At 50.3% G+C, this 18,252-nt stretch overlaps 1 protein-coding gene across 1 annotated transcript in view; it reads right to left on the bottom strand.

Moving 5' to 3' along the window:
- Positions 1-13,197: 13,197 nt before the first annotated feature.
- Positions 13,198-18,252, bottom strand: part of MED10 (mediator complex subunit 10) — a 7,054-nt gene continuing 1,999 nt past the window's right edge. Inside the window, exons 3-4 of the mRNA XM_006171519.3 lie at positions 16,104-16,206; positions 13,198-13,782 (exon numbers count right to left, since the gene is read on the bottom strand). Of these exons, the coding sequence (XP_006171581.1) occupies positions 13,684-13,782; positions 16,104-16,206 (202 nt within the window). The 3' untranslated portion in view covers positions 13,198-13,683. The remainder of the gene's footprint in view (positions 13,783-16,103; positions 16,207-18,252) is intronic.

Below are 18,252 nucleotides of genomic sequence, written 5' to 3'. Positions count from 1 at the left end.
TCAAACTGCCTGCTCACATGCCTGGGCCTCACCACACACAGCAGGGGGACTTGGGCAAGTAAGGCAGCTGGACACATCGGGGAGGTCCTGGGTTCCCATCCCGAGACCTCCCCGAGCATGCCGGGTATTCATACGTGTGCACGATCTCGGCTGGGTGAGACAGGGCAAATCCTTCATCTTCTCTCTTTCTCTCTGTCCCTCTCCCTTCTTCATGAAAGGAATAAATAAACTTAAAAATGAAAGGTGACAAGGAGTGAGGAGCAGGATGCCATGGCTGCCGGGAGAAACAGGAGCACAGCCCACTGTCACAGGTACCAGAGGGAGCAGAGGCTGGTGGCTGGGCCAGGAAAGAGGGCGCCGCAGTCCGCAGAGGGCAGCTGGGGAAGACCACCACGGGTGGCTTCAGGAGTGGGAAGACGGAGCTCCAAGGAGACAACGCTCAGGACAGGAGTGGAAGTGGAGAGCCCAGGGCTTAGGCCTGGAGACCGGGGAAGAGATGCCCTGCCAGGTTTTGGGAGCTGGGTTACTGGGACAGCAGATGTGCAAATGAAGGGGACAGGGCCATCCCCAGAGCCACACATCTGCAGCACATCCATTGCTCCGTGCAAAATTCTGAAACCAGCGTTCATGATGGGCCGCTCATGAGAGGAGTCCTGAATGCCGCTCTCTGAAAGTAATCAAGCCACGAGTCCAGGCAGCGACACAGAGAGAGCGCGGAGTGGGCAGGGGACCTCAGTGCGGCTGACCAGCAGCATCTGTGAATGTTTTCTGCCTGTTTTTGGCCAGTTACTCCATGTGCAAAGCCACGGGAGGGACCACGGCTTTGTGGATGGAGCAGTGGCTCCATGCTGCTTACAGCTTCACACGTACAGTGATGGGCAGCGGGAGGCTGCTGGGCCATGGGGCCTCCACTGTCTGTGAGGTGTCCCTGGAGAGGAAAGGAAAGTGGGGTGGTCCCTAGAGAGACAAAGCCACCGGGAGCTGAGACGGCTCCACCTCCACTGACAGAGCAGAGGCTGCAGTCCTGCAGGGACACGCTGTTTGCTGAGGGATCTTTCACTTTAGGGGGTGTGTGCGCAAATGCACTGGCTCATCGTCCAATCAGTGTAAAGGTGGAAGGAAGGACGGACAGATGGACAGACGGGCAGAGAGAGGGAGGAGGGTTAGCAAAATAAACTTTCCAACCAAACTGAACCCAAACTTGAGTTTCCCATGAAGCTATTTCTTCCCACGGCCTTTATCTCTGGTGCGCGGTGTTTGGTTTAGATAAAGAGACAGCACTTGTGGCTTTGTGCCACACAATGCCCATCGCAGCTCCCTGTTACCCACCACTTCATCTCCTGATTTTCTCCCAGCGAAATTTGAAGACCCAGCACCAGGGTTTGTTCTGGCCAACTACTGGGTCACTACAAAAGTCAAGACGTGTTTCTTTTTTTTTCTATGCAAAAACGCATCATGACTTTTCCAACAGTCCAATAAGTCTGACTGTTTCCCTTGGGGTCCGTGCAACAAGAGGCAGAGGCTGGCGAGGAAGGGAGACAGTCGGCAGCTCTGTCCAGCTATCTCGAAAAGCTCGACATGTCCTCGGTGTTTAGGGCACAAGATACAAGCAGGGGCAGGTCATTCCTCACTGCACTCACAGCCAACTACTTTTCCCTGGGTAATGACCCTGATTCTTCCAAAAACCCGCTCCTGACTCATCTGACCATTCCTCAAACAGGCCTCCCCACGACTCAGCACTTGGTCAAATGGCTCTTGTTAGAGGCCTTCATTTCAAAATGGCTGTGACCCTGCTGGCTTGCTGCAGGTGCAAGCCTGGTGTCTCTGCCCCTCAGCACCCTCTCTTGTCCTTGGTTCCCAGACAAACCATCTCAAAACTGTTCCCTCCTCTTCTTTCACTCTCACCTACTCCATAATCGATAGTCACTGAGGCATCTTGGGCTCACACAAATGATTTTCTACTACTGCAGAGGAAGGTCCATGGGAAGTAGGAGACATGTGTTCAAACATTAGAGCAAGAGTGTTCAGTAGAGCTGGCTGGCCTGACGTCATAGCCCGGCACCTGCACACACTTCTCTCACAGTTAGAAGTCCTAGGGAATGGAGAACCAGCAGTTAGTGTAATGGCTATGTCGCTGGACTCCCACATAGTCGACCGCTGTTCGCATCCCAGACCCAGTGGCTTAAAACTCACGCCGGACGCATGTGCGTGTGTGCCCAAGATCCCGAGAGGAGAATGGAGGAGAAGGGATTGTGGCATGACCATCCCCCCTGGGGGGTGATTTCTCGCTTTCTGTCTCTATGTCTCTCTCTGTCTGTCTGGCAAGCGCACACGCCCTATAGCAAAAACCTCTCAAAAAAAAAAAAAAAGAAGTCCTAGGGAATGGAACAATCTTTTTCTTACACATTAACTGACTCTGCGTGAGAGATTGCTGCATGTGCAGCCTCAAAATCATCACACCCGTCAAAGTGATCCACCAGCAGAAGTGGAATGCCACTCGTTGGTTAAAGACAGGGGCGAGCTCTTTGATAACAAGCTTCATTTAACTGACCTTCATTTTTGGCTTCAAAATCATTTCGATCATAATACCCACCACTCCAGAAAGCAAGAATCCTACTGTAAATGCATTAGTCTTTAGGCCTGGGATTAGGGTGTCTGAAATTAAAGTCTTTTCCCTTTATGGCTGGGGCCCTACAATAATGTCAGTGCCTGGCGGAGGGAAGGAAGGGGAGGGCAGACGCAGCGTGGGGTTTGAAAGCTTCTGATAAAGAATCAGAGGGAGCTGCACCATCGTGACTGCCGTCGCCCCTGTCGTGCTGTTGTTCTGTCTGAGCCTCGTTTTATGAGATCGATGTAGGGGCCTTGCTTGGTAAATATGAGGGAACTTTCCCGGCCGGGGCGCCCTGGCTGGGCAAACAGCACACTCATGCTCATAAACGGGCCGTCAATCACCCTGGCTCCCCTTGTGGAAAGGCTCTCCAGCCTGTGCTACCTCGTCGCAGGGAGTCTTTGATGACAAAGGGTGATGGAGAGTCTGTGCAGTGCAGCCCCTCACCTGTCTCTCCAGGAGCTGACCCTCCTCCTGGGGCCTCAGGTAGCCTCAGCCTCTCTCCTCCATCCTGCAGGGAAGCAGGCCCCGCTCCTGCAGCAGGCATGTGGTGTGGGGAGAGGAGACGGGGTGCTGGCCTGTCAGTGCAGGTGGCAGACGAAGTCGGGACCCACACTCTGCTCCAGACCCTGTCCCCCGCACCTTCCCCAGCCCCCACCTATCGGGAAAGAGCTTGAAGAGACCCACTGAGCCTGTGAACAAAACGCTACAATGAGCTGCTCTGCTCTAAAGGGGTGAGGACACGCAGGTGTTCTGTGGAATCTGCAGTGACGTCAGGGCCAGCATCCGGGGGGGCCAGGAGGAAGTGCTAACTGGGCAGGGCAGGACACTCATAGGACAGCTGGGGACTGGTGGGTGGGGCAGGGGGCAGGACGGCGTGGCTAGAAGGAAGCAGTGGAGGAGCTCAGGGGAGCAGAGCCCCTAAGTGAGAAGTAGGGAAGGGTAGGAGCCAGACACGGCCTAGCAGACCAGAGTTAGGCTGGAGTGGAGGGAGCTGGGGCAGGGAGAGGTGAGGAAAAAGCTGGTCTCTTCCCACCATCCCTCCACTTCCCACAGGAGACCACCCTAGGACACACAGGGAGAGGAGAGTCCTCAAAACCAAGAATACAAGGAGACAGAAAAGGGACAGGTATTTCTAGTGATGGATTCAAAAACCAAGGGGCAATCTACATATGATCCTTACCTCACACCGTTCACAGGTTCGATTTCACACAGGCTACAAATCTAAATGAGAAAGTGCAAGAATAAGGCAACAAGAAGAAAACAGGAAGAAAGGGGGGAAAGCATTCCAAATACAAAAGGAAAAAACTGATAAATCAGATCCCATTAAAATAAAGAACTTTTGTTCTTCAGAAAACCCCACCAAGAGAAGAAAGTCAACCCATGGAAGAAAAAGATACTCGAGAGACATCGCATTCAACAAAGACTGCTTAGAGTGAAAAGGGGACAGAAGCTCTCCATGCTGTTGCTCGTTACAGCAGCCACGGGGAAGTAACACGTGTTTGTACTTCAGTGAGATAGAAACGTATATGTATGTAAGTCAACGCCTGCCCCAACTCTAGACCAAGTAAGTCCTACCAGCGCGGAGGGCCTGGGCACCAGGGGGCTAACATCCCCAGGAGGCCCCGATGCTTTCCTGAGCTTTAGAACCACAAGGGAGCCTCCCGCATGCCTCGCCCGAGTGGAGCTACAGACTTGCCAGAAAAACTCCACAGGGTTTCCAGGATGCACAGAGACCCTTCTCGGTTTTCAGTCATGAACCTAGAGAGTGATTTTCCCCTGCAACGTTCAGACATTCAGGGCAGATGGATGGGCTTAATCAGAGCTGGGAGGGTTCCAAGGGAATTACAAACTACAGGGAAGAGAGCAAGGGAATTGAGAGTGCTTAGAGGAAGTGATTGTACGATGAAGCATGGACTCCACGTGTGGTGAGAAGGGGACTTAGGAGGAGAAGGAGCTGCTAGCAACAATGTGGTGAGATGAATGAGTCATAACCTCCATGAGGGTCAGAGAGCACCGCAGCGGGGAGAGGGTCACCCTGAAACAAGACAGGTGCACGGCACAGTCCGAGGGAGGAGGCAGGGGAGCCGTGAGAGGTGACAGGCTTCAGTACAGCCCTGGAGTGACACCCAATCCTGCCATGAGCCAGCCAGGCACACATGAAGTCCCAAGGACACAAGGCACAGTCTTCCTGGGTCCAGTTCTGTCTTCTGAGCTGCACCAGCCTAGATCGGCCTGGACCCCTCCAGGCCTGCCTCCGACCACCCCTGCACTGTCACAGGCTCAGCAAGACTTGGCTGAAGTCTCCAGTTCCCTCGGCCTCCACAGCCATTGCTCAGAGCTCCCTGGATACTCCCAGCACTCCCAGGCCTCTCGGGCTTTCCCCTCTAGGGAAAGTGCCGTGACTGCTCTGCAGGGGAAGAGTGTCAGCGTGCGTGTGTGGGCGGTGAACATGGAGATTAAGAACGGTGCGAGGACCAGGCCTGATGTGATCATCACACACTGCATGCATGCTTTCGATCACCGTCTTGAACCCCACAGAGGAATAGCTAAATCAAAATAAGGAGTTATAAAAAAAGAAATAAATTTTAGTAAAGCTACATTTAAAAAAAAAAAAAAAAGTCTGGAAGAACAACCAAGAAACCCAGCTCTGGCTGTTGCCCTCCACAAGCGCTGGCAGCAGCCACCGAGTCAGAGTAGGGACTGGCCCTGCCATGCAGTGCGTTCACGGGGCATAAATTCGACTTACAAGCAAAGGGGTGCATCATGATTAAAATAAAATAATAATCATTTAAAAAAGGATGGTCCTCATCGAATGCACATATGGAAAGCCCTGCTGTGCCCCACAGAGAGGGCAGCCATATGTCAACGACACATTATTAAACACAGCTTTTTCATGGAAAGTTTAAAAGCAGGCACCTCCACCTCCATGTGCTATTTCTGGGAGGGGCTTTCAGAGAGCCACTTGACAATAATTATCAAAATTTAAATACACACGACCCACTTCAAGAAATAGATCCCAAGGGATGTCCCCAGGGGTCACCAGCCCATCCTGGATGGCGGCATGCCCGTGGCTTTGTCGCTGCAGCCAAACTGGGGGACCTAGAGGCAACACAGGGAGACCAGGGACATTGCATCGTGTCCTGGCAACGGACATTGCCAACCGGCCAGAGGCAGGTCTGGACGTGCCGGTAGAGGGAGGTTCCCAAAGATGCCTTAAGTGAAAACGAGCGAAATGCCAGATGCTGTGTCTAACGGGACCCTGTTTGTAGTTTTAAGCATAAACCTGGGCAGGCACCTGGAGACTTTCCAGTCTGGCAGAAGAGTGGATGGTAGCTGACGAGGTCGGATCTGGGGCCTGCTTCGCCCCGTGCCACTCTCATTCCTCACCTTGGAAAATGAGTACAGGGCTAGTGTCACGGACTGTTCCTGCTGCTGCGGAAAGTGACGCTTGCGCAACCCAAAGCCTGTTTGGGCTCAGTAAGAGCAGCACGGACAAAGGGTCTGTGACTGCCACGTGAGCTGTTGGGCACAGGGGCTGTGGCGGCACCCGTGCTGAGTCAGGCTTCTGGCTGTGCACCGCGGACAGTTAATAAACGGTTATTAATGACAGTGGTGGAGCGGCTCCACGTGCTCCTGCAACGCAATCAGCCTCACAGTGGGGTGACGGCATCTGAGGACTGACATTCGATTTCCAGGGACATCCCAGCCGAAAGCACTAAACTGTCTCCAGGGAAGGCCTATCCTGTGTTTTGCTTTGTGCCTTAATTTCATAACTCACCTGACTCGGACCCCAGCTGCCGCTTCTGATTAAATCAGTGGACAACTGTGTTAATGCCCCTTCGGGACACCAATACTCCAGCCCTCTGATGCCTGCAAATTAACAAACGCCGCAGCACAAACGGGCTGCCCAGCAGCACCTGCAAACATGTGCACGCTCCCCTAAAACATCACTGCAGAGAATGAGGTCCCTGGAGGGCTGATGGAGTAGAGCATGCTAGCCACTATAGTGGGCAGGCTGTAAGGGACCAGCCCCCTCATCCTCATCCCCTCACAGGGCAGCTGAGAGGAACAGAGACGCTTGGGCATCTCCAAGCAGAAAGGGGAGGTGAGGTAGGAGAGGACAGACAGGAGGCAGTGGTGAGGGGTGGTGGGCAGGGCTCCTCTCTGCAGCCAGCCACCTCCCCAACTTTGAGAAGGGGAAGGGCTCAGCGAGGAATGGGAAGGTAGGAATGGTGATGGCAGAGAAAGACAAGCTGGAATAGACAGAAATGGCCTGAAGGGGCTGATGGTGACACAACCCTGGTCTCGGCCAGCACGGGGACCCCCATGCTTCCCCATCCACAGTGCAGGTGGCACCCAGGAGCAATGGTGCCGTGGGGTGTTTCCAGCTCGAAACCATCCCGCCTGGAGGACCAGGGCCACAGCCGTCCTTGCCACTCTGGCCTGAGACTCGGGACCACCACGGGTGGTGGGGGAGACAGAGGCCGCGGACAAACCACATGTCTCAGCTCCAGTGAGAGGAGCAAGAGGGCAGTGCGAGTGCTCAGCTCCCGGAGCGCTGAGGCCACAGAAGACTGTGCTAGCATGTCTGTTTCTCTGTTTTTGTCTCATCATTTCCTGCCCTTACAAACTCACTAGGAAGTAATCATGGGGCCCCGCACCAAGTCTAATCATGAGGCCTTCAAGAAGACCCTGTTTTTCTTTCTTTTCTTTTATTTTAATCTCTTTTATACATTCAAGCACACTATACATCACTTAGCTTGTAAAGTGAATTCTCCCAACATGAATACACTTCACTTCAGTCCCACTGAGGATATTGTACATGTTATCAACCAATAATCATCCATTTCTGTGCCCCATAGGCATCTTGCCTATTTTTCTTCTTAATGTCTTTCCTCACACTCTCCCCTTCTCCCATTCTCTTCCAACACTGTATCCAGTATCTGTTACCATTTTCCATGCTTCTATATTTTCTAATCTTCCAATGTCTGCCATAGAATGGAGATAGTCAGTATATATTAAGTGGACATACAATAATTTGGTCCAGCCCCTGTGGAGAACATATGGAGATTCCTCAAAGACCTACAAATAGAACTACCATATGATCCAGCAATTCCCTTCTGGGTATCTACCCGAAGGACAGGAGAACGCTCAGCTGGAAAAGTGTTTGCATATCTATGTTTATTGCAGCATTATTCACAATTGCTAAGACATTGAACCAACATGAATGTCCATGCACAGATGAATGGATTGAAAAAGTGTCCGAAATATACTCCATGGAATACTACTCAGCCATAAAATAAAAAAATAAAATAAAATAAAATAAACAAGACTCTGGCTTTTGATAGAAAGTGGATGAATATGGAAGGCTCTGTTTTTCAATACCGTAATCAATTAAGTGTCTTCCTAATACCTTCACAATACAACCAACCCCACACTGCCAAGCATAGCAGGCCCCTAATGTCGAAGACCCACATACTTATCAAATAAAGTAATTTGAAACGTATAATGCTGCACTTGGGATTTGAATTCACCTACATGAAATTCAAGTTTTAGCCTTAAGTCACTCCTCTTACAGAAAGTAAGTTTCTACAGTAAAGGACCAACATCTGTACCCAGCAAGTGCCACCCAGGTCAAGCTTCCTTCTGGAAGTCGGGCAGGACCTGTAGGCTACCCAACACCTCCCATCTCCAGTCCCTCTGCACATGTCCTCCTCTGCCTGAAAGGATATAAGGAGTGCAACCCTATAATTTGACTTATCATCGGAGCTGACATGAGACACCATTCTGGTCCATGAGTTGTGGCCAGAAGCCTGTGAGGAAGACAGGGGATTCTGGTCATAAAAGACAAAGCCCCAACAAGAGAAACGTTTTCCCCATCACCCTTTGCCATTCCTCTTCTATGTTCTTCCTACCTGGAAAACATGATGGCTGGTGGTATAGCCATTTTGTAGTGTGAAGACAAAACCATTTGCTAAGAATGACAGAGTAGAGAGGCATGGCAGAAGCCATGCAGCCAAAACAGGCAGAACATGGGGAGCTGCCTCTCATGTCTAAGCAAGGCTTGGCTAAGAAGAGCTGCAGGCAAGGCCACAGCCATGAGCTTAAGGTTTCAACTGTGTTTGTTGTACTAGTTTGTGCTTTCAATCTCTCTGACATGGGTTTTATTGTCGTTACAGTACCCCCTAAGGATAAAATAACACCCCCAGCCTTACTCTAACTTTTACAATAAAGCCAATTAATAATCCTAAAAGAATGTGGACCTGTAAGGTGGCAGCAAACGGGAATTATTTCTGTGAGACTCACTCCACCTGCCTGGAAAATGTCAATAAAGAATGCTGCATTCACTTCTCGTACTGGGAATTACAATAGATAGCATTAGAAAGGTTTGGGCTAATGGAAAGCTACTAAATTGGTGAAATGACCTCAGTAACTAGGAAAAGCTCAGGGGCTCATCAGCAAAGTACTGATACCCCAAACAAGACCACGAGTCACCTTTGATCTCAGGACAAGGAAAAACTGCCACTCCCCCAGCCACAGCTACTGTATAGAACTGCACGTAGAGGGTCACAAGTACACAATCACCTTTAGGTCAGTCGTTAAGCTGCTTACAAGACCACATTCCTTCCTCATATGGACAATAGGCTCACCCCCTTAGTTGTAATATAGATATTCCACTTTAGTATATATTAACTGTGTCTTTACTTAACAAGACAAGATTTCTATCTAGGCCTTTCTAACAGGCAATCTGCTGCCACCCTAGCCTGAGGCTGAAGTTCTCAAGCTTGTCTGGGGTTGAAGTTACCAAGCTGCCCTGGGACTGAGGTTATCAAGCTTCCTGAAAGCGCCCTCACCCAAAAAACTTTTCCTGGTAATCAAGATCTAAGAAGAGAATACACCAGACAAATGGACTCCCTCACCCTGAGGATTGTGACTGTTTATACCTAAACAAAAAAGACATGTCTTATGAATATTGTTCCTATGCTTTGAATACTTTACTTTTTAGAGTAAAATCTTTTACTTCCCCCTTGCCCCCCCCCACTGCTGTAAGACATCACTCAATAAATATGTTATGTATCCTAGCCACTGATGCTGCAGTCTTGAACTGGCTCTGACTGTAGTTGACCGAGATCATGCTGAAGAGCATCAAGGTCTCTGCCTGAATTTCTTATCGCCTGCGTCGCTTTCCTATGAGCTTCAACCCACCCCGGCTGGAGCTGGTCTCCGGCAAAGACAGAGCTTGGGTCTTAGCTGATCCCTGTGACGAACTATGGTTCCTCTGGGCAGGTAACTGTGAAGTGTTGTTACTGAAAAAAAAAAAAAAAACAGCCCTTATCTTTTTATCTGTTTGTTGAAACGTCCTCAATTTGCAGCCAATGTGAATCAAACAGTAAAGGACAGTAATTGTTGCAATAAATCATATTCAACACACATAATATACACACAGACAAACAATGTAATTATTTTCAATAGATGTTGAAACTAGAAGTGAGGTGTTACTTAAAATTGTTTTCATGGTTTAAAGTGTTACTGATACTATTACCTCCATAAGATTACTCACTCCAAAGAAACCTTCAAAACTTCAAAGGTAAGAGAAAATGTAAACGTTTCGGAATTTGTTGTCAGAAATCCTAGCATGAGCTCCATGGGAACTACTACTCCCCAACAATACTGAGAGGTAGAAAGGCCCTCCCAGAAGACAGCCTAGAAGCAGCCAGCTTGCTCAGAGGCACTGCCTTCATTACTGAGCAGTGAAGGCTCTGCAGAGCAGGACTCAGCAGCAACGCTGAGGAGCCAAGTGCTGGGGCGGATGGCAAACAGGCCCAGTGCAGAGCAGAACAAGAGGCAGAGGGATATGATGGGAAATGAAGGGACACATGGATGCCCGAGCCCGGAGAAACCTGGCAGCCCTGGGATGCACTGATTTCTGACTCTGCACCATACGGTGCTCTCTACAAGGCAGCAGAGCTGGCATGTCCCCGGCCTCTGCTCTGCACACTCTGCACGTCAGTACAGAATGTGCCGGGGTCCTGTCCTGGGTGCTTCCTATAATGGCTCCACTGGAAAATGGCAGCTCGGATGGTTCTCATGACCCTGGCTGACCCGTGACCCCATCATGGTAATGGCCAACCTGTCTTCTTTGTCTTAACATTTGTGTTTTGGCAGGAAGTTGTTTAAAAGAAAGTAGCAAGATCCCTGAGCCCCAGCTTACTGAACCATGTGGTTTTACACTGAGGGGACATCTCGGTGTCACAACCCTCAGTCACCCAAGTAGAAGTAGCACTAAGGGGCCAGTCAGAAGGATGTGCTAGGAGGCGTAAGATGCAAAAAAGCCACACAGTTGCTCCAGGAACCAAGACCACCAATCGGACTCAGTAAAACGAAGAGACAACCCAAGTATGTGGCCATCCTGATTGATTGCTATTGACCCACTTGACTGATTGCTCCATGCCCTCCTCCCGCTGTCCACTCTGTGGCTGTTCTCCCCACTCTTGAAGTGCCCCAGCTGAAAGCAGCCACCAGGCTCATGGCTGGTAGCAGGCCAAGTGGGACTGCAAGCTGAAGCCTACCAGTTCTCCGCACCCTGCCTTGACCTCAGTAGGCAGTGCAGGACCAACGTCCACAAGTGTCAGAGCTGCAGCCTGGTCAGGCCTCAGGAACCCAGCAGATCTGGGTAAGGTCAACGTGGGCACCGCCCAAATCAGGAGAAAAATGTAAGGGGAAACGCTGACCAGCAAGCAGCACAGGGACTCGGCACCTCGCCAGGCTACAGGGGCTCCTGGCAGCGCACATGGTGGGGGCTGTCTCCCAGCACTGCGACCCTGGCTGGAAGGGCATGGTCCTATCCCACCTGAACACTGCTGTGAGCACCTGCTTAAAATGGTGTTCGCAGGGAACAGCAGTTGGGGTAAAGGTTACGTCACTGGACTCCCATGTAGATGACCATGTTTCAAGTCCCAGATCCAGCAGCTCAAAACATGCCAGGCACATGTGTATGCATGCTCAAAATCCTGAGAGAATGAAGAAGGTATTGTGGCTTGGCCATCCTCCCGGGGGGTGATTTTTCATTTCCTGTCTCTCTAGCAAGTATACCTGTCCTATAGCCAAAACCTTTCTCAAAAAAAAAAAAAATTTTTTTAAACCCTTTCTCAAAAAAAAAAAAAAAAAAAAAAAGGATGATGATGTTCCCAGACTTCTCCAGGCTGCAGATCCCTTCCCTACAGCTAGCATGTCAATCCCGGTGTCTCTGGCCTGTCACTGTCAGCTCTCCTGTTGCTTCCTGGGGCTGCCCTAACAATGATAGGAGGCTGGTGGCTTAAAACAATATTTCCTCTCATGGCTCTGCTCCCAGGTGCGTGAGCCATGGTGTCAGCAGGGCCACACTGTCTCTCGTCAAGAGCCTCCTTAGTCCTCGCCGCTTCTGGTGGGCCCCAGCCTCCTGGGTGTGCTTTGGCTTGTGGGTACTCCACTCCAATCCAGCTTCATCTTCAAATGGACAGGCTCAGTGAGCTGTGCTCCCCTCAGGACCCTTGAACAGGAACTGATGGCCACAGCAGCTTCGGATAGCGCCAGACGTGGTGAAGACGGGGCTGCTGGCGGGCACCAAGACCTAATGTAGCAGCAGTGCCGCCCGATGGGAGTCCTCTGCTGGGCTCATTCTCCAACGAAGAGGTGCCAGCTGCTTAGAGGCCTACTCCTGAGCCCCAGTAAGAAAGACTCTCCTGGGGAATGTTCTAGACTGAACCATGCCCCTGCAATTCCTATGTGATGCTCAAACCCTGGTACATCAGAATGTGAATGTTTTGAAGACAGTGTCCTTAGAGAGGTGGACTTACAATGGGGTTGTGCAGGTGCATCCTAACTCCATCTAAGCTGCATCCTTGTAGAGACCAGACACTCCCCAGGGACCTTTAAGGACACAGGAAGAAGGGGCCACCTGCAGGCAGAGAGGCCTTGGGAGAAACCAACCCTGCCAGTACCCTGACCTTGATCTGTCAGCCTCCAGACTGAGAAAATAAATTGTTCAAACCACCCAGTCTGTGGTGCTTTGTTAAAGCAGCCCTTGCCTGGGTCTAGAAGGGCCCAGAATGACTTGAAAGCAAATGACTGAGGTTCCTGGGGTCCTGCTAAAGCCTGTGACTCAGTAGCTCTAACTTGGGAAGCCAGCACAGGTTATCCGGACGCAGGAAGGCCAGCCTGGAGTCACATCATACACAGGTCCCTAGCCCGGGTGTGGACCACAGCAACAGCACCACCTATGACCTCCAGGGTCCAGCCAGACCTGCTAAATCAGAACCTATACGTAAATGGACTCCCAGTGCACTGCAAGCACAAGCAGGTGAGATACGGGTCCACGGGCTTTCCCAACAGTCGACAGTGCATTATCATCCGCTATGGTCTCAAAGACAGAACTTGGAAGAACAGAATTCTGCACTGCTGTGGACACTCCTGTCTAAATGCCTGGGGAACACACTTTCCTGTGAACATTATTAACACTTGGGGAAATAATAATTCACTGTTCGCAAGATACAAGGAAATATATTGTAAAAAAGGGTTACAAAAATAATTACATGGAAGAAACCATATAAATACTTAAAGTCTTTATTATATGCATGTCTAATTGAAATCCGTGAAAACTTAAGTTACATTTAACATTGTTTATGCATATTCTTGAAAATATATAAAACCAACTGAAAAACTTCCCACATGAAACCAGTTTTTCTTTTCAACGTCTCTAACTTTTTAAAGCTCTCTGACACCACAACGGAATGGAGCAGAACAAGTACATAAACTGCGCTGCGTTTCTGCACCTTTAATTCACCAGTCACGTCCAGTATTTCCAAGGCTGAGGTCCTGGCCCATCTGAGCACAGCAAGAGTGAAAGGGATCCCTCACACGGTGAGGGGTGGCCAATCTGCAAGCCACACAAGGACAACATGCTGCAGGGCTGCTGGGGTGCAGATCCTGCCCTCCCCCAGTGACCAGGACAGGGGCTGGGGACGAGTCCAGGGTCCTCTCATGGTGTCAGCAGTTCATCCTGGGCTGAGGGAGCAGCACAGGCCATGCAACCATTAGGAAGGTGGGTGGTCTTCCCCTCGGATGCTTCGGTACTTAGCCATGTCTTCCGGGAACACTTTAGAAAGTTCTTGGATCAACAGGCTTTTAAATTTCTACAAAGAAAAACACAGTCAAAATGGCTCTGTGACTCACCAGCATTGAAGGCTACACGCACCCCACTCTCTCTGCGGAGCCCTTTGGAGGGCAGAGGCCGGGCTCCCCTCCCTCGAGGCGACCCTTCTGTGTGCCTTCACACCTCCCACACGTACTGCACTCCGCGACCCGTCACAGGGACTAACAAGCCCTGAAGGAAGAAAACACGTTTGCTACAACTTCTTCCCTCTTGCTTCACACTAAAAGAAAATGCACCTCTTGAAGGAAGCCAGCCACATAAACGGAAGGCTTTCTGCAGACAGCGCACGTAACAGGAATCTTCCAATAATACTTAATTAAGCAATTATTAACTCGAACCACATCAAAGTGACTGTGTACAAGCAGCCCGAGGAAGTGCTTCAGAGCACCTGGACGCATATTAGCCATTCCAAATGCTTCCTGATCCCAATGAGCAGCAAGCAGGTGTTTCCCTGCAATCCTAAAAGCAGGTGAAGCTGTGCCCGCATCTGAAAACACTTCTTTCTCCTTCCCTGCACTAAAAGGCAGTACTGGCAGAGAGGCATGGAAACATACCTGCGTCACCTAAACGCACATTCCCAGAGGGGTTCTTCACTGTAGCGTGACAACGACAACTGCAAAAGTCACGTCTGCGAGTCTGAATTTGTGGCCAGCTGAGCAAAGGCCACAGCACCGTGACTTCAGACTTCAGGGGCCTCAGGTGAGAGGAGAGGAAGCGACTCCGAGCCGAGCGGCAAGATGAGAAAGGAAAATACAACTATGCGGCCTGAATGTCGCTGCCAGGTCACCTTCCTGCATCGCCTCACACGGCCAGAGCCTGTGGGAGCAGAAGCCACGTCCCTCACGGCCTAGCAACCACGCTCAGGGGGAAGGATTTCCGCTGGAAAACACACCTCACTCAGCTCTACCACACAGAAAACCACCAGACCCACAACTTTGTACTGAGAAAACGCCATGTTATGCCCTGAAGGTGATGCTCAGTTCGCCGACACCTCAATCCCACACTGCCAGAGGCAGAGCGGGCTCCCTGTAGACGGCATTTCCAGGGCGCATGCAACTACCTGGCTGGGACCCCGGGAAGTCTTGTGACCACAAGCAGCACATGCCTGGGACGTGGCCTCTGACAGACCCCCTGGGAGCAAGCCCCACGAGCCCACTCAGCGCGGTCCCTCCCTCTGTATGACAGACACCCGTTGAGCGTGCACGGGCCAGCCTGGCACCAAGTAAGTGCTGTCGTCAGCAGACTGAACTCACGTCCCCAAGAACCCTGGAGCCTAAGCAGCTGGCAGAGGAGACAAAACAAAAGAAGGCTGGTCTGAAAATCCCTTCCGAGGGTGAAGGCTCGTCAGGACAACATGGCAGAGCCCAAGCAGAGGAGACAGGACAGAACACAACGGACAGGGCCTGGGGGTCGCAGAAATGGAAACAAGGAGGGCTGGAGGAGGAGGGGCACATGGCTCAGGGAACTTGCTGAGAGGGGCAGGGTCCCCTAACGTGGGCCACTTTAGGCCACACAGCACCAGCAGAAGTCGGAGAACCACAGGAGCCAAATCACAAGGAAAAAACAGGCACCACCCTTCTGAATCAGTTTAAGGAAAGATTACCCATCTCATGTTAAGATGCAGAGTTCTCTAAATCTTATCAAGGCAAAAAGAAAGTTCCCTGGGAATGCCATGACGGCAGGATGAGGAGGGGTCTGGAGGTCAGAGACTGGAGACCACCACTGGACACAGACGGGAAGCTGCTAGGCCAGAAGACCCTTATCACAGGAAAAACCTTCAAGAGCAGGAATTCAACAGAAAGCACCAGCACAGCCAAAGTGCCTGCGATGAGCCAGCCTGACAGGGGTGGACGCCAGTCGGCCAGTGACAACTACCAGCACCACGCTGCCGGACCTGCCTGACAGTCAGATTGCAGACGTGTCCCCCATGTTGTGTGTACCACATGGCTCGCTGACTTGACTTTATTACTTACTACACGATTCGCAAGTCCCACTGTGACATTATGGCACAGACACTGTTCTACTGAGTATAGAAAGGAATGACCAAGTCTACGGCCCAGCCATGATGGGACACAACAGGCACATGTGTGTGCACGTCTCGTCCTGGTTATGGGGAGGCTGGGGAGATGATCAGGACACAGCAAGATTCTGTCAAAATTCCTACCTTGGTCTGCCTCCTGTTCCCCCCTTTCCCTCTCTTTCTCTCATAAAAGCAAGAAACAGAAAGGCAAAGCTTCGTCTCCAGGCAAGACCCCTTCTTAGCGTGGGTTCTGGCGCCAGGCCCCGTGTAGAAAGCCTTACCTTCATCGTGTCGATCTTGCCCTTAACCTGCTCGTTTTTAGCAAGAGCCCTCTCCAGGCACTCCTTGGTGTAGAGCTGGGGGTTTCGGCCTTGATCTATGTACCTGGGAACATGACAACTCAGTTAGCACTCACTGGGGACACCTACTCCTAGAGCTTTCTAAGAACTACGGCAAAATAAAATTACATAAAACCATGTAACTTCACACATCCTGTTTGGGTGAAAGTGAGTCTGGGGTCCAGGAATCTGAGGAACTGAGGCTGCCACATCCACACCAGGACAGATGGTGTGCTCTATCACTTCTGATAAGAACAGCTCATGAAATCAAGCGACCACTTAAAACCCAAGCAAGTTCCACCAGCCACAGCGTTTTCGTCTGCTCATCACTGGTGTCTTTGAAAATGCTGTCTTGCCATTACTTCTCTGATCCTCACCACAGCCTGTAGGCAAGGCAGCTCTCGACAAGAGAGAACACTGACTGTGGCAGGGGTTCAGGCCTGGGGGACACTGCAGGCCCAGCCACTCCAGGTCCAGCCCCACAGCTTGCGGAGCCAGGGTGGGGGGGCTTCAGGGGCTACTAGAACCAAGAGCTCCAGGCCCCAGGCACCCCAAGACTGTTTTACAAACTATTACACTGTTTTGTTTCGTTTTAAAAAAAGAAGAGGTAGGAAGGGAGGAATAAACCACTTTACCAAATACACTAACTTAAACATAACCAGATTCCAGTGATTTCTAAACAGTATAAAACTACTCCTTGAAAATTGCAATACTTCTCTACGAAATGTCTTCAATACCCTGAAGAGTTCATTAAGCACACTGTTCAGAGCAACACCCAGATTTTAACAATGGTAAGCCACCTATTTCTGTACCCTGAAGAAATCTGTATCACTCCAATAAACTGAGTTCTTTATTAACAACAAATATTTAAAACAATACCAAAATCCAATTTTCTTTGCTAAAGTAAAAGAAAATAACAATCACGTCAGATTAAAGGTATCATTAAGTACTGTTAACAGTATAAAACTGGCCTTCACAAATAACAAAAAATAAAAATTGTGGAGCCAGCAGGTGGTGTAGTGGTTAATTAAGGTGCTGGACTCCCATACAGTCAACAGTGGTTCGAGTCCCAGACTCAGCTTGAAACTCTCACCAGGCACACATGTATGTGTGCACAAAATCCTGAGAGGAGAATGAAGGAGAAGGGATTGCAGCATGTCCACCCCCCTGAGGTGTGATTTCTCACTTTCTGTGTCTCTGGTGAGTGCACAAACCCTATAGCAAAAGTCTCTCTTAAAGAAAAAAATAAATAAAAAACTAAAACTGTGTAAGTCCTAAAATTCCATTTTATTTCCACATTTTGAAATGAGATCATAAAAGAGCAAAATTACAGTTACTTCTAAACAAAATCCAATGGGACTAATCATTTACTAAGTCCTAAGGAAACAGCAATCTCTTCAACAGCAAGGACATCTCCCCACAGTGGGCTCTTCTCAACCCAGTTACTGAATCTCACATCTGTAAAGCACTGGATGGAAGGGCAAGGCTTCTGTTTTTATCTCTGCACAGACACAGAGTATATGATGACATGTGTGAATGAAAAGGCCACTGGGGACCCGAACCCCCTCCTATGTATGCACACACCGATTGATAGTTTGCAAGTAAACTTCCAGCATCTGCTGCTCATCAGAGCTCACGGGACATCGCTTCCTGACACCCTCAGTGAATCTTCTGACCCCTCTGCCCAGTGGTGGGGCTGCAACTCTGCTCTACTATAGGTAGACTTTCCCCCTTGGGTTTGCCCCACTTCAGGTTCCTGGCATTTGTCAAGATAAATATCCTGTACATTTAAAAGCAGAAAAGCACTGAGAGGCAGCCAGCACCACAGACCCTAGAGCTGGGTCATGAGCACCAGACCCTCACTCCCGGTGGAGAGGGGGTGGAACGCACATAGCTCCACTGTCAGCCAGCCAGCCAGCCAGCCAGCGCAGAAACCACTCAGCCTGCAGACTCCCACTCCTATCCTGGTGGACAACGCTGGGCTGTAACCAGGATCCATATCCTTTTGAGACAGAAAACAACTGTAACCTTTTCCCTCTATTGTTCAGAGAAATCTAGTTATTTACAGGAGAGTTTTGCTACAAAAAGTAGA

The sequence above is a fragment of the Tupaia chinensis genome, unplaced genomic scaffold (assembly GCF_000334495.1).
Source record: "Tupaia chinensis unplaced genomic scaffold, TupChi_1.0 Scaffold149713_1, whole genome shotgun sequence".
NCBI classification, from domain to species: domain Eukaryota; kingdom Metazoa; phylum Chordata; class Mammalia; order Scandentia; family Tupaiidae; genus Tupaia; species Tupaia belangeri.
The sequence above is the reverse complement of the archived record's forward strand: the minus strand, read 5'-3'. Positions and strand labels throughout refer to the sequence as shown.